Source organism: Ursus americanus, chromosome 17, assembly GCF_024610735.1.
Source record: "Ursus americanus isolate L20-20 chromosome 17, mUrsAme1.1.p, whole genome shotgun sequence".
In the NCBI taxonomy this organism is placed as follows: Eukaryota; Metazoa; Chordata; class Mammalia; order Carnivora; family Ursidae; genus Ursus; species Ursus americanus.
In genome coordinates this window covers 24,224,715-24,239,879 of record NC_142143.1, presented here as the reverse complement: position 1 = coordinate 24,239,879, position 15,165 = coordinate 24,224,715, and the positions used below count along the sequence as shown (strand labels likewise).

General features: G+C 37.8%; 2 protein-coding genes across 2 annotated transcripts in view; one reads left to right on the top strand and one right to left on the bottom strand.

The window, feature by feature from the left end:
• Window positions 1–205: 205 nt before the first annotated feature.
• SNRPF (small nuclear ribonucleoprotein polypeptide F) lies at window positions 206–7,009 on the top strand. The gene is made up of 4 exons (XM_045779747.2): window positions 206–341; window positions 2,228–2,353; window positions 6,207–6,271; window positions 6,878–7,009. The coding sequence occupies exons 1-4, from the start codon at window positions 339–341 to the stop codon at window positions 6,942–6,944; spliced, it is 261 nt and encodes an 86-aa protein (XP_045635703.1). The 5' UTR covers window positions 206–338; the 3' UTR covers window positions 6,945–7,009.
• Window positions 7,010–8,028: 1,019 nt separating this feature from the next.
• Window positions 8,029–15,165, bottom strand: part of CCDC38 (coiled-coil domain containing 38) — a 30,562-nt gene continuing 23,425 nt past the window's right edge. Inside the window, exons 13-16 of the mRNA XM_087868845.1 lie at window positions 13,707–13,892; window positions 12,485–12,690; window positions 10,436–10,529; window positions 8,029–8,142 (exon numbers count right to left, since the gene is read on the bottom strand). Coding sequence (XP_087724971.1) covers window positions 8,029–8,142; window positions 10,436–10,529; window positions 12,485–12,690; window positions 13,707–13,892 — 600 coding nt within the window. The remainder of the gene's footprint in view (window positions 8,143–10,435; window positions 10,530–12,484; window positions 12,691–13,706; window positions 13,893–15,165) is intronic.

Genomic DNA, 15,165 nt, shown 5'->3' with positions numbered 1-15,165 from the left:
CTCCCCGCCTTTCCAACCTCTCCGGGACCCTCTCTCGCGAGCTGTGCTACTGAAGTTTCCCACAGGGCTGTGCGCCGCGCGGAAGGCTCGTTAGCTCGCGCTATCACTGGTTGCCAGGAGACACTGGCAAGCCACCTCCTCCAATCAGGACGCGTCTTTCTCTGCCCAATCACAGAAGCTGAGAGAGCTGTAGTCGAAGGTGAAAGGTCACGCTGCTGTTTGGCGGCCATTTCTCTGGAAGCTCCGCGTTTCCCGCCGGCCCGGAGTACTCCAGTCACGAGGGACAGACTACACCTGGGTCGGCGGCGAGTTGCCTGCAGCATTTGCTTGTAGTCGCGATGGTAAGGAGGAAGAAGGGAGAGCAAGGGAGAGCGGTGACCAGCCTCGCTGGGCCTGGTGGTTGATTCGCGCGTTTCCCATTCATCCGCGTGAGGAGCCGCGCACCCGGTCGCCAGCTCCTTTCTCCCTACTCTGGGGATCTTGGGAGCGCGCTCTCCTTCCGATGCCCTTCCTTCCCCAGAAGTGTCCCGATCCCTTCCCCTCTTCGTTTGAATGTGAGCCTGAGGTATCCTTGCTGGCTGGGACCACATGGTCGGGGTGAAGATGAAGTGGTTTTATGTCTCAGTTACCACGCCCAGAATCGGCTTTCTTTCATTTCATCACGTTGGGATTCTTAGCCCCTCAGCCCTCTGGAATACAGAACCCAGGCTTTGGAGCATTCATTGGTTCGTTGGCCAAATATTTTTTGAGCTCATGCTGCCTACCAGATGCTGTGCTAGGCGCCAGAATAGAAGGTGAAAAGTACTGACGCGAACCCTACTCGAGATTTACTCAGTCGGGTATGAGAGGCAGATTATATCAAATAATAACATCAACATGTAATTGCAAATAACGTGAAGTGGTAAGAAGAGAGCAAACAGGATGCTGTGAGGATGCGCGATGGTACATTAGAAGAATGGTCAGGGATGGCATCCCTGGTAGGAGGATTTAACCAGAAACCTAAATGATATGAAATATGAAAGCCAGCCCCTTAAAGAGCAAGAGGAAGAGTGTACAAAGCACAGGGAACATGAGTATAGGCCCCACTGCCGGAAAGAAAGCTTGACCAGTTGGAGGAATTGACAGAAAGCCACACAGCTTGCAAGAACAGTGGTTATGAGGTAGGGTCGGGAAGATCTCTTAGGTCATGTTAGGGGGTCTGGATTTTACTTAAAGCGCAGTTGAAAGCCATCGAGGCATTTTAAGCAGAGATATCCCATGATAAAAATACTTGCTGGTGTGCATAAGTTGGAGGAAGACAAGAGTAAAAACTGGAGACCCATTAGGAGGTTATTGCAGTAGCCCCCAAGTTCTTTGACATCACTCTGAATATGCTTATCTTAGAGAGCTTTAGTAGTCAAGTTTCTTGGTTCTTTTCTTTCTTTGGGCTGATGGATGAGCAGGTGAGGGAAGGAAAAGTCTGAATTCACTGGAGGAAACTACTGAATAAGCAAACATTAAGTGATTCCCCATATGTATTGGCAGGTTTGCTAAGTCAAATAAGATCCACCAGACCTAGCTCCTGGAATTCAAGTGAAAGACTGTCAAAAGCCATCTGCCCCCTCGTTCCCTCTGTAGCCCCATATTTGGGACTCTGACATCCATGAATTGTTTGTGTGTCCCTGAGATCTCCTTGTTGCTTTACTCTTCCCTCCTTTTACATAGATAGTCTCTTCTACCTAGAACAGCCCCCTTTCCCTCTGGAAATACCTCTCCTCCTTTAAAATGGAGGCATTACTTATTTTGGGCAACCTTTCCTTTTGACTCTGGATTGATCTGGTACCCTTATACATAGTATATCTCCTCTTACTATGTCAAAGTGTAATGTCTATTTTTATGTGTTTTGCCTCTCTTCCTCCTACTGTGAACATGAGGACAAGGAGTGTAATCTGCATTTTTTTTTCACTGCTTTTACCTTTGTTTCTTTATAGCCTGGAACAATGAGTAATGTATAGTAGGTATTCATTGTTTAAGTGAATACTGAATGAAATTGCCTAACTGGTATTTAAATTTCTCTTATGCTTTTCAACAAATAGAAGTGAGAATTATGTAGTAAAGTAAGAGTGAGTCAAGAGCATGCTTTATTTGGATACCATAAAATATTGGTGATTTGGTAGAGGGGAGTAGGTAATAGAAACTGAGCTAAGGAAAAATAATTGATTGAGTTCTGTTTTTGTTCTTTGTGTAGAGTTTGCCTCTCAATCCCAAACCTTTCCTGAATGGATTAACAGGAAAGCCAGTAATGGTGAAACTTAAGTGGGGAATGGAGTACAAAGGCTACCTGGTATCTGTAGATGGCTATATGAACATGCAGGTAAGCTAAAGGGATAAGAATCATTAAATTGAATTTACTTTGCTTTACCTTAACTCCTCAAAGGTTTACTGTGATTTATAAGAATGCAATCAACGAAACTGACAAACCTAAAACAAAATTCAGAAATAAAGTCAAGGTCTGGGAGGATGTTATAACTGTGATAAACTGTGTACAAGACCTATAAAACCAAAATTCAGCCACAGAATTGACTTCTAGTGGTTAAAATAAAAAGAACTCTGATATTTGAGTCATGCTGGCATAGGGGAAACAAATGAGGTTTTTGTTTTTTGTTTTTTGTTTTGTTTTTTTTTTTTTTGCAGAAAAGCAAAACTCTCCCAATATTTAGCTCTGAAAGAAATTTTTCTTTTTTTCCTGAAATAAATTTTTCAAGTGAATTTCTTAAGTTTTTTAATGAATGCTAAATAAATAAAATAAAAAGAATAAAATAAAATAAAAATGGAAGCATTTCTTGAGAGACAAGACAGGCCAAACCAAAGGAATTGATGAACTGTGACTGAATGTCTGTTAAGCTAGCTTCTGTAAATGTTTAGGCCTGGGTGTTTTGTTTTGTCTTTAAAGATTTAGTTATTTTAGAGAGAGAATGCAGGGGAAGGTTGGGGGGTTTGTGGATGGGAGAGAGAATCTCAAGCAGACTCCCTCTGAGCTTGGAGCCCAATGCACAGCTCCATCTCATGACCCTGAGATCATGACCTGAGCTGAAATCAAGAGTCAGATGTTTAATTGACTGAGCCACCCAGGCACCCCTTGTTTTGTTTTTGTAATTGTGGTAAAAATATATCTAACATAAAATTTACCACTTTTACCATTTTCAAGTGTAGAACTCAGTGGTATTAAGTGGCATTCACGTTAATGTGCATCTATCACCATTACGCATTTCTGAAACTCTTCACTTGTCCCCAACTGAAACTATACCCGTTAAAAAATAAAACTCCCCTTTCCCGTCCCCTGGTAAATGTTATTCTTTCTGTCTCTGTTCTAGCTCATATAAGTGGAATCCTACAGTATTTGTCCTTTTGTGTCTGGCTCATTTCATTTAGCATAATGTTTTTAAGGTTCATCCATGTTGTAGCATGTGTTAGAATTTCATTCCTTTTAATGACTGAAATAATATTCCATTGTATGTATATACCACATTTTAATCCATTCTCCTGTTGGTGGGCATTTGAATTGTTTTCTACCTTCCAGCTGTTGTAAATTATATAATGAACATGGGTGTACAAATATCTGTTAGAGGTTCTGCTTTTACTTCTTTTGGATATATATCCAGAAGTGGAATTGCTGGATCATACATTAATTCTTTAATTTTTTGAGGAGCTGCCATACTGTGTTCTATAGCAGCTGTATCATTTTACATTCCAGCAGCAAAGCATAAAGGTTCCAGTTTCTTCACATCCTCACCAATACTTGTTATTTTCGGTTTTCTTTGATGATAGCCATCCTCATGAGTGTAAAATATCTCATGGTTTTTATTTGCATTTCCACAATGATTAGTGATATTGCGATCTTTATGTGCTTTTTGGCTGTTTATGTATCTTTTTTGGAGAAATGACTGTTCATGTCTTTTGCTCATTTAAAAACTGGGATGTTTTATTTCTTTGTTGCTTAATTGTAGTAGTTGCCAGCCAGGTTTTTGACGAGTTTGAAGTTAAATTTTCCTGAAGCATAGGTATTTATGTGACTGATAAATGGCAGACTCCCAAGTATTCCATACTGGTAGTACTTGTAGGAAGAGTACTAACAGGGGCACTTGTAGGCAAAAAGCTGAGACTTTCCTTAATTTAAGAGGTTACCACTTGAACAGATGATGCTTAGATCCCCAAAGTTCTTATAGAGCATGGTTTTGGCCTAGAAAATTCCTCAAGCAGGAATCATTTACCAAGGCCATAGAAAAATCTTAAGAGTATACCATTCTGCTGAAAATGTTCCAGACTTAGATAGTGGTGGTGATTACACAACTTTATGAATATATATTAAGAACCATTGACTTGTGTGGTGCCTGGGTGGCTCAGTCGTTAAGCGTCTGCCTTCGGCTCAGGGCGTGGTCCTGGCATTCTGGGATCGAGCCCCGCATCAGGCTCCTCGCTGGGAGCCTGCTTCTTCCTTTCCCACTCCCCCTGCTTGTGTTCCCTCTCTCGCTGGCTGTCTCTCTGTGAAATAAATAAATAAAATCTTAAAAAAAAAAAAAGAACCATTGACTTGTACACTGTAAAAGTGAATTTTATGCTATGGGAATTATATATCAATAAAAGAAAGAAATAAAGAATACCCACTGAATATTTGGTTTTAGAAGTAATGTAGTTCCTGGTGAGCCTGCCAGATTTGTGAAATGTATCTGAATAGCCACATTAATGATGTTTTTTAATTTATTTTTCAACAAGTATGTATTAAGATCCATTATATGCCTGGCTCTGTGTATATACACCAATGAACAAAACTAAGTCACTACTTTCAAGGAGTTTGTGTTGTAGTGGTAGGAGATGGTAATATAATGTGATGTCAGGTAATGATAGACACTATGGAGAAAAAGAAAGCAGAAACGGGGTAGTGACAAGAGTACAGTGTTAGACATGATAGCCAGGGAAAGGTTCTCTGAGGAAGTAAATTTAAGCAGAGAAAGGATTGAGTGAGCAACTGAAGAAAGTATCAAAGAAGGAAGAGCATCTCTGAGGCAACAGCAAGTACATAAGCCTTGTGGCGGGAACTAGCTTGGTGTGTTCAAGGCATGGCACAAAGGCCAAAGCAGAGGTGCCTGGGTGGCACAGTTGTTTAAGTGTGTGCCTTCAGCTCAGGTCCTGATCCCAGGGCCCTGGGATTGAGCCCTGTGCGTGGAGAGAGCCTGCTTCTCCCTCACCTGCCCACTTGTGCTCTCCGTCCCTATCTCTGTCTCTCTTAAATAAGTAAAGTTAAAAGAAAAAAAAGGCCAGAGCAGAATGATGTAGGGGAAGAATGATAAAAAGGTTGGAATGGGGGCGCCTGGGTGGCACAGCGGTTAAGCGTCTGCCTTCGGCTCAGGGCGTGATCCCGGCGTTGCGGGATCGAGCCCCGTGTCAGGCTCCTACACTATGAGCCTGCTTCTTCCTCTCCCACTCCCCCTGCTTGTGTTCCCTCTCTCACTGGCTGTCTCTATCTCTGTCAAATAAATAAATAAAATCTTTAAAAAAAAAAAAAAGGTTGGAATGGTAGTCATAGAGAGCCTTTTAAGTGATTGTGATTTTTAAAAGTAACAAGGTTTATTACATATATGTGGGAGGAAACCTAAACATTTTGATGTAAAATTAGATAGAATTTCCTGAAATAACTATAAAGGTCACTCTGAATTGTTTAATTTTCTCTTAACTTTTTTGCTCTGTTTGTTAGCACATAATTAGAAAAAACTATTCAGTTCTTTGGTTTGGGTGTTAACTAATATAAAAGTATTTGATAATTTAGCCATAGATTTTGTACTCTGAATTTTGTAACTTTTTTCTAACTGAATTTTTGGATAACTTTAAAGTCACAACTTACTCATATATTGGAGACTGTCTTCCTCAACATATTGTTTTAATGTCTAATAGAAAGAAATGTTACATAACTGAGAGATTTAAAAAATTATGTTGAAACAAGCTTTATTATATATCCTATATCCATCAATGTTAACTTTACAGAATGTTTATATGAAACCCAAAAGTACTACAGTAGTAAAAGAAAGCTAATCTATTAATTATAGATAACTGTTGGTATAGAAAGGTCTCAGTTAATAAGTTCTCTCACCAATATTACCTAATATTTTAGGTAGTGTTACACTATTTTCCTCCTGTGTTATTATACTAATATATTTTCTTTTGATTTAAAGCTTGCAAACACAGAAGAATACATAGATGGAGCATTGTCTGGACATTTGGGTGAAGTTTTAATAAGGTAATAAAACAGCAGTACTATATATAAGGAGTGACTGGAGAGCATTAGAAATACTGTTCAAATAGACTAGTGCCTCAGTTTCAGAATTACTTTCTTTAAATCACTATTAATGTAGCATATTCTACGATTAGACTTAAAGAAGTTTGAAACCTTTAAACTTGTCCAAGAAGATGGAAATTTTTTGGTTATTCATCCTTAAGACTTTTCTAGTGATGATAGTAAACTCTCTAGCTCCTAGCTGTAACCTTTTTCAGTGGTTTTAGTAAAGTTGCAAAAGCTTGGTTTGGAATTTTAGTTGGCTCTGGCTGCTATTAGGGATTTTTTGTTATATTCATTTTCTTGAACTAGAGTCACACTTTCAAATTTCAATCATTCCTTTTGGAAGATCATAAAGATACTATTTTATAACATCCACTGGGTAAATAAGCACTATGTGCTTTTTAACAAATCAATGGTAAAAACGTTTCTTAGAAAAAGAAAGAAATGATACATTGTAAATTTAGCATTCAGTATTTTTGTAATCAAAAATTTTCTAGCAATAGTAAATCAGATTTTAATGTGGTTTCCGGTTTGGAACAACAAAATGGATTGTTTTTCTATTTACAGGTGTAATAATGTCCTTTATATCAGGGGTGTTGAAGAAGAAGAAGAAGATGGGGAAATGAGAGAATAGCATCTTTTGTGGGGAATTTTTTTTATATATATTTCTAGACAATAAACATTTTTTTTTCAACTTGACTCATGAACTATTCATATTCAGGTATTTAAATGTAGAGCTCAAATGTTGGAAGATTATTCAGAATTAATACTTTAAGAGCCACTCAGCTTCATTCAGTTTGGTTTTCTTTTGTAAGCTCAATACTCTTTTTCTACGGGGGAAAATTATATGCTTCATAAACATTTGTGAAGGTGAATTTCAGCCCTTTTCTTATAATTATATATTAACTGAGACCTTTTAAAAACAACTGTTTCTTTTAAAGTTATTTTTGAACTTTTGACATGTATAAAGTTAAATATTTTCTTAGAATTAATGTATACTGTTTTACTTAGTAGTCAACAAATTACATGTTAATTCTATGTCATTGTAAGCTGAGTAATGTACATGTTATAGCTAAAATTGAAACATCACCTGAAAATTAAAATGATCGTGGATATAGAGCACAATAGAAGTTGTGAACTGATATTTAGGCTAAAAGCGTATGGTTTGTTCACTTAAGAGAATTTAGTGTTCTGAACAGAACTCCTTAATGTGAATTAAAAACCAGTCTCACAGTTAAATTCTGAGGATATACTAGTAGTTTTCATTTATGTTTTAAACTCCTCAAAACCATTTAGACTTACACATTGTTAGAATGTATACTCCACAGTGATAAAATGTATACTGTGAACTGTGGACTGGTTGAAAACAAATTAGAACATTTAAAGTCCCATGTTGTCAGAGAATGCCATTATTGCACTTCAATGGTCATTCACCACATAGTTAAACCAATAAAGTAAACTTTGGATGTGTATCCCCAACTGGGACAACTCAAAGATGAAAATGTTTAGCTGTATGGAATTTTACTTAGTATATGATAATAAAAGACTTCAACAAAAGAAAATAACTCCCATTCCCAATCCTATAACCACTAGAATAAGTGTTGTCTTCCTCAAATTGGCTAGGTCAGCATATGGGACAGAATATTGCCATTAATGGAAACTAGAATCTACAAAATGTGCCTGAAACATTCTGGTAGTAAATGTCTTACTGCTCCTATTCAAGTTAAAAAATATTCATCCTCTAGTGATTTTGTTCTTGTATCCTTGACTAAAAGTAGTTCATGTCTGTTACCAGATGGAGGTTTTGAGCGATAGACAAGTCGTCTTCCCAGCTGAAACAAAAGAAAAATACTTAGTATTTTTAGCATAACTATTTTCTGTTGAATCATAAGTAAAATAATAACATTAACTTGATTTTTCCAAGGAATAACATGACTCAAAATAATAAATAATCACGGTTACAAAGGGATTTATAACCTAATGGGTGTCCAACATGCCAGGCAGAATTACGTAACAAATAGAGCACCATAGCATGCAGGAGACAGAATAGTTAGGTTTTATGGGAAAGTGGGGAGATTTAGGTAGTCATCAGAAAGCCTACGTTTCAGATATGGTCGGCCTAGAAAAGCAGCATGTTTGAAGCCAACATTTCATTTCTCAGTGCCATAGCAAGTTTCTCCTCCATTGGTTAGAAGAGATCACTTTCTTCTGCTGAACACCAGTTGACTGGCATTGAAAAACTCTGTTAGATAAAAACTTGAGAAAACCATGTACATCTTGTAATGTACTAGTGTAAAACACTAGTAATCTTGTTGGCTGTTAGATGTGTTCCCACCGGGAGAGGCTTAGGAAAAGCCCTTATTTGTACCTATTCATTCTCTGGGGCATATACTCAAGTATGTTATACTACTCATTATTTTTCTCTTTTCATCTTTTTTCCCCTCCTTTATGTATTTATTTGGTTTTGCTTCTGTATCTGAATTTGTGTAAATGAAATGGATGAGAAAGTTATTCTGTTGAAAATGAGATTTGATGGAATATCTCCACTGCGTGTGTCTCAAAAGGGGCACTATCACTATGTGAGACTGTCCCCTGCATTGCAGAATTTGACATTCCTGGCCCATGGGAACTAACAATGGCAGTCCTCCCCATCATTTTATCAACAAAAATGTTCTTAGGGACTGGAATCCCTGAATTCCTTTCTTAATGTCAGATTTTTTTTTCTCTGTCCGTGATCTTTTGGTAACCTTTGTTTTTAATACTGAGAAAGTTGCCAGTGATGAAGTGCCTTGACTGAATAAGAACTTCTGTCAGAGGTCTTCGTACATTGTCAGCTGATCAAATGGGCATTATTTTTTTCATTTTTCTTCCCATTTTAGTTTTCACTGTCATTTTTAGTCTGCTAATTCAAATGCTAAAGCATTTATTGAGTATCCACTGTGTTCCAGGCGCTGGGGACACAAAAGTCATAAAAACTCACTCATGGTCTAGAAGGAAAGATGGCTCTATTAAATATAATCATTTCAGTTTGGTGAGCTTAGTGAATAGTAGTATGTATACATGGAAGGGTGATGAATGGTTAATTCACCTTTGGGAGAAAGAAGACAAGTCAGGTCTTCATAGGAAGAGCTGAACTAGAGAAGTCAGACCCTTTTTAAGGTGAAATGCTTATGTAAATGAAATTAAGATAATCAGTACTTTTTGACGTACATATTAACAGTTACTATATTTCAGAAACCTTTTCAAGTACTTACCTCAAAATGCTGGTTGTGAGGCACACAATAAGCATTCACTGTAGGTTAGCTATTACTATGGTAAGAATCAATGTCCGTAGTAGCTTTGCAGATAACCATGAAATTTGCTTCCCCAAGTATATTTCAGACCCTAACCCAGAGGAAGGAGAGTGGCATATGGAGAAACACAAGGCCCTCCATACCCAGTGGGAAGTCATGGACCACATGTACTCACTGACTGCCCAATCCCATACTTCTTATTGGATAGGTACTCTTGCAACATATAGAACATTGACTTCTGGTCCTGAACCTGCTGCTAAATCTGAAGCTACTCTGGGTAAAGCATTTTAACATCAACTATTAATCTCATTATTTTTTTACAAGGTGAGGATTTGAAGACCTTTCCAGTTAGATGCAGTTCTCTGGATTTGCTGTCTCCATTGTTGACTGAAAGTAGCAAGGCTCATGGCTATTATTTGTAAGAAAAAGAAGATATACATAAATACATAGAATATTTCCAGAAGGATGCAGATGAAACTTTAAGAGGTTGCATCCAGGGAGGGAAGCTAAGGATTACTTACTCTTCACTAAATACTCTTGCATCTTTTGAACTTTGAGCCGTACGTTTGTTATTACCTATTCAAAATTAAAGAAAAAATTATCTGGTTTCATGAACCTGGAGCTAAAGAAAAAAGAGGAGAGGGGAAAGGTTTCTTTTACTAAAAATGGGTCTGATGGAGAACTATAGACCCAGAAATTTGAATTATCCTCAAACTAACAAGGAATCAGAGACCAAAGCTGGATAAATTATATGAATTAGGTATTTTGTTTTTACACCGCAGAAGCACTCACATATTGATGTAGCTGGACCTATTGGTAACAAAACACAAACCTTTCTCTTTGGTTGTGCTACTGCTCTTTCCAGAGCAGCTTTTAGCCTTTCCTCCTGATGTTTTTGTTTTTCTTTCATTTTCTCTTCACGTAACCTGTCAAAAAGGGAAAACATTCTTGTAACTATATATCACAGAAAGTAAAAAAAGACCTACATTATTTTTGGGTAATAAACTACCTAAATATTATATGATCTCCCTAAAAGTTAAATTAAAACAGTAATTCACGTTCACCCATCCTATGGCTTTTGAATATTCAGGTGAAATCTCAACAATAGATCCCATTTGTGTTAAAATGGGAGAAAACTGCTTATCACTATTTTGGAAGAATTAAAATCTACCCAGATCTTGGTCTAAAACAAGCACCTCAGCAAAGCCTTCTTGTCACTCCACTTACATTTTAGCACTTTGCAGTTAAGGTATACAAGGCCTCTTGAATTAACACCCAGGCCCCCCCTCCGCCGTTTGCCTTTTTACTAAAGTATAACATGCAGAAAAGTGCACAAACCACAGTGTGTATAGTTCAATGAGTTACCACAAAAGTGTATTTTTCCAGTTAACCTTTCTGAATGGTATCCTGAAATTAAGACCAAGAAATGCTATTTGTCGTGTTCTCTTTAGGGTTCTTGTGAGGATAAAATTAAATGAAATGACCTATGTAAACTGTCTAGGCCAATGCGTGGTGCAGAATTAACCCTCAATAAGTGATAGCTATTTTATGGACTTACACAGTTATAAGCGTAACACTTACTGAACATTTTTATGCAAAATTAGGTGTTATGTACCTGGGAAAAAACAAAATTCTCTTTTTGATAAGAAGGAGATAAGCAGTTGGAACTAGGTTTATACATCACTACTGAAAATAAGTTGTAATTACAATTCAGTAAAACTATATTTCTGACCGTAGAAAAGATGCAAGTGCTGTTAATGTAATCGGTCATAGGTCATCTTACGGAGGGAGTAATTTTTTTATAATTTAAAAAAACTTTTGTTTTATATTTAATGAAATCCCATCAGGATCACCTTAATGTATTCTGGATTTTGTTTTGATATGGGGGAAACAATATCCCCCATATACTAGTAAGCAATAACAAAATATCTGACATTAATGTCTAATATTACACTTACTATGTGCCAAGCACAAACCCTATGAGATAAATACCATTATTACTGCCATTTTACAGATAAACTGAGACTTATGAGAGGTTATGTGCCCTACCTAAGGTCACAGAGGTTACAAATGGCGGAACCTGTATTGAAGTCAAGCAGGTCAGCCATAGTGCTAGTCTGCCTCTTAACGTTTTTGTTATTGTTGTTATGACATGAAGAATATTCCACCTATAATCATTCTCTACATGTCACATTATACTGGGAATCGTGTATTTATAATCATTGCCTCAAAGGTAGTTATCCTTGTTTAACTCGGTAGGGAAGTTTGTAAATCAGTGCATTCTCCTGGAAAGGCAGGTAGGCAAGGATGTGGGTATGTCGGAGTGGGGAGGGAGTGCTGTTCAGGGATGATAATCCTCATGAAGTTGTCTTGAGAAATGAATGAGTTAATGTGTAGATGCTGTGTGTGTAAGTGTTGCCAGTTACGCACTAGGAAAAACCCTCATTGCAAGGCTCTGACTTTCAAACAGTTTCTTCATATATAGTCTTGCAGTGAAGGGCTCCTAATTCCATGCCTTGGGCCCTCCACTACAAGTGCAATTCCCCTTCCACAATATTCATTCTGAAAATCCATTTTTTTCAGGCTAAAGTGACCCTTTACCCATCTCAAACTAGATCAGTTGCCCCAGTGAACTCTTCCCTTCACAATGCTTATTACTTGGTAATGACACATTATTTCATAAGAATATTTGATGACTGTGTCTTCCACATTAAATCATAGCTCAGAGAAGGGCAGGTCTGGGTTTGGGTCTACTGCATCTTTATCACGATCCTTGCCATGTAATAGGGGCTTGCTCAGTGTTTGTGGAATCCCAGCAAAAACAGTTTCTCATCTCATTAAGTCATTCACTACACTTCTATAGTTAAGACATTGACTGTACTTTTGCCGCCGTTCTTTCTGTTTTATCCTCTCAATTGCCTCCACGTTTTCTTTGGGAATGGATTCAATGAGATCACTCAATTCTACCAGGCGAGACTCTACTTTTACCAGCTTTTGAACTGGGTTGAGGCTGCCAACATCAGCATCTCCAATGCAGACTTTGTATACTTGATTAATTTTTTTACTAAGAGAGTCTATCAGTTTTTCCTGAGATTGAAGAGAAAAGGGGAGCAGAAAACATAACATCTCATCACTATTTTCTTGTTCATTCAATAAATGTAAAATTCCATTTTACTATATTATAATGAAAAGGCTCTTATATGCTACTATATATTTCTTTTTAAAAGAAAAACTTTAGGGGTGCCTGCGTGACTCAGTCGCTTAAGTGCCTGACTTCAGCTCAGGTAATGATCTCAGAGTCCTGGGATTGAGCCTGCATGCTGCCGGTCGAGCTCCCTGCTCAGCAGAGTCTCGTCCCTCTCCTTCTCCCTTTGCCCCTTCCCCTGCTCATGCTCCCTCTCTCTCTCTCTCTCTAATAAATAATCTTTAAAATAAAAGAAAAACTTTAATATAACAGAACGGTAAGAAAATACAGTAGTGATATATCATAATTTATAGGCAGATTATTACTATAGTAACACCTTGGACTGTTTTCTTTTAAAAATATTGCAGTCTAGGTATAAAAAGCAATTTTAATATGACAATATCTTTTTGCTTGAGTGTTTTTGTGTATCTGATTCCCCGAGCATTCAAGTAGAGGCAATGTATGCATACATTTCAAATCCTTTTTTTTTTTTTTTTTTTGCCATTCCAAAGCATTTCCTTGCAACACATCATGTGAGCTCCATTTTTTTAAGTGGGGGTGTTCTTTTTTGCACTTACTATTCATTGCTGAAACTACAGTCATCCTGTATAAAAGCTATTTGCATACATGTCTTATTTCCCCTTCTAGATTGTAAGCACCTGGAGGGCAGGAGTTATTTCTTAAGTTTACACTTACATCTAAAGCAGCATCTTGCACATAACTATGCACTTAATAAATGTTTGCTGAATAAATGACTGAATGTATTTTCTCAGAGAAAAAAAAAAGTTACAAGCAAACAGATTGCCAGGCTGACCTACAAAGTCTTTTAGGGAGTTTAATTTTCACTCTTGCTATTGGAAGCCGTTGCAGTATTCTGGTCTAAGCAGAGGCTTAGGCCAAACCTTGCTGATCCCTGTACCTGGCCACTGCGCCGTCTTAACTGTTGGTAGATATGCTCGAGCTGGTAGGTAACGTGTTTCGGGACCAAATAACTCTCAGCCTCTTTCTCCACCATGAACCCGGCATTCGCAGTTAAGAGGATCTCAATAAACTGCTGGGCAAAGTAAATCGTTCTCCAGGTAGCATCCTGCCCCAATTCCTGCTTCTGCTCAGGAAGATGAGAACCATCATGAAGCCAAAGACAAATAACACTCAAGACAGATGTGGCTCCAGGAGCAACGGGAAACCCCTCCTGGAATCACAGACTCCTTACAGAGCCACCAACATTTAATTACAAGTCAAGATCTGTTACTAGTAGTTTACTTCCAACAGCTTGTCTCTCCCACCTCCTGGTTTAACCGCCTTTCCGATGATCCTGTTTACCACTAAGCACCCCTTTTTTTCTCTGACTTAACTGTATTTCCTGTTTATGTTAACAACATGCTCCTTTTTACACCTGAAACTGATACAACTTTGTTTATTGGAATTAAAATCCAAAACTTAAAAAACAAATGCTCCTTTTAGAAAACTGGGAAAAGTACAAAGTAATATTAAAGGAAGAAGTAAAAGAAAAAAGCGAAAGGCCTATTTGCCATAAAGTTCTTTTTTGCTCTCCCTTTCTACATAACATTTATATTTCCTATTTATATCAGTGTATTCCTTTTAGAAAACTTTAGAAATACAGAGGACTACGAAAGGGAAAATAAAAGTAACCCACCCATCAAGAAGAAGTATATATTGGGTATGTAGAAACAATTTTGCTGCAGTGGGAGTCCTATTTTTAAAAATATTTTGTACCCTGGTTCTGAGAAAAAAGCAACTTTAATATGAGAACAGTTAGTAGTTGATGAAAATTTCTGAAGGAGAGCTCTTGAACTCTTAAGAATTTTAGAGGTGGATGGGCATTGGCCTTTCAGGATGTCTCTTTTCCAGAATGCCTTTTTTTTTTTTTTTTTTTGAAGGTCTCCTTGTGAAACAGGAAAGGAAAAGACAAGGAGAGATGTTTTCTTAAGATAATAAGGTAAGAACAGCATAAGAAATAGGATCAGGGAATGAGGTTAAGGAATAATAAATACTCATGTTTGAGAAAGAGATTGAGGGCCTGGCCCAACACAGCAGAAGAGCAGAGGAAAAAGGGAGCTCATGGTGCAGGCCTACTGATGACAGAGAAGTGAAGTGTCTGATCTCTGGAGCTGCCACCAGATGGCAGACCCAGCCCAGAGTCCCTCGGAGGAGGGGCTGCCTGGGAGGCTGCAAGGGATGGTAGAGTGGGCCAGAATTGTCAAAGACCAAAACTCGGATAAGTAAGGACTGGATGCCTTCCAGCAGTGAGTGGGAAGTGTTCTGACCAGAGGGATGTTTAGGAGTAATTATATCAAAATTAGATATGGGAGCAGGAAATGTCTCAATGTTATTTAAAGTTTTTGTATTTCAAGGAT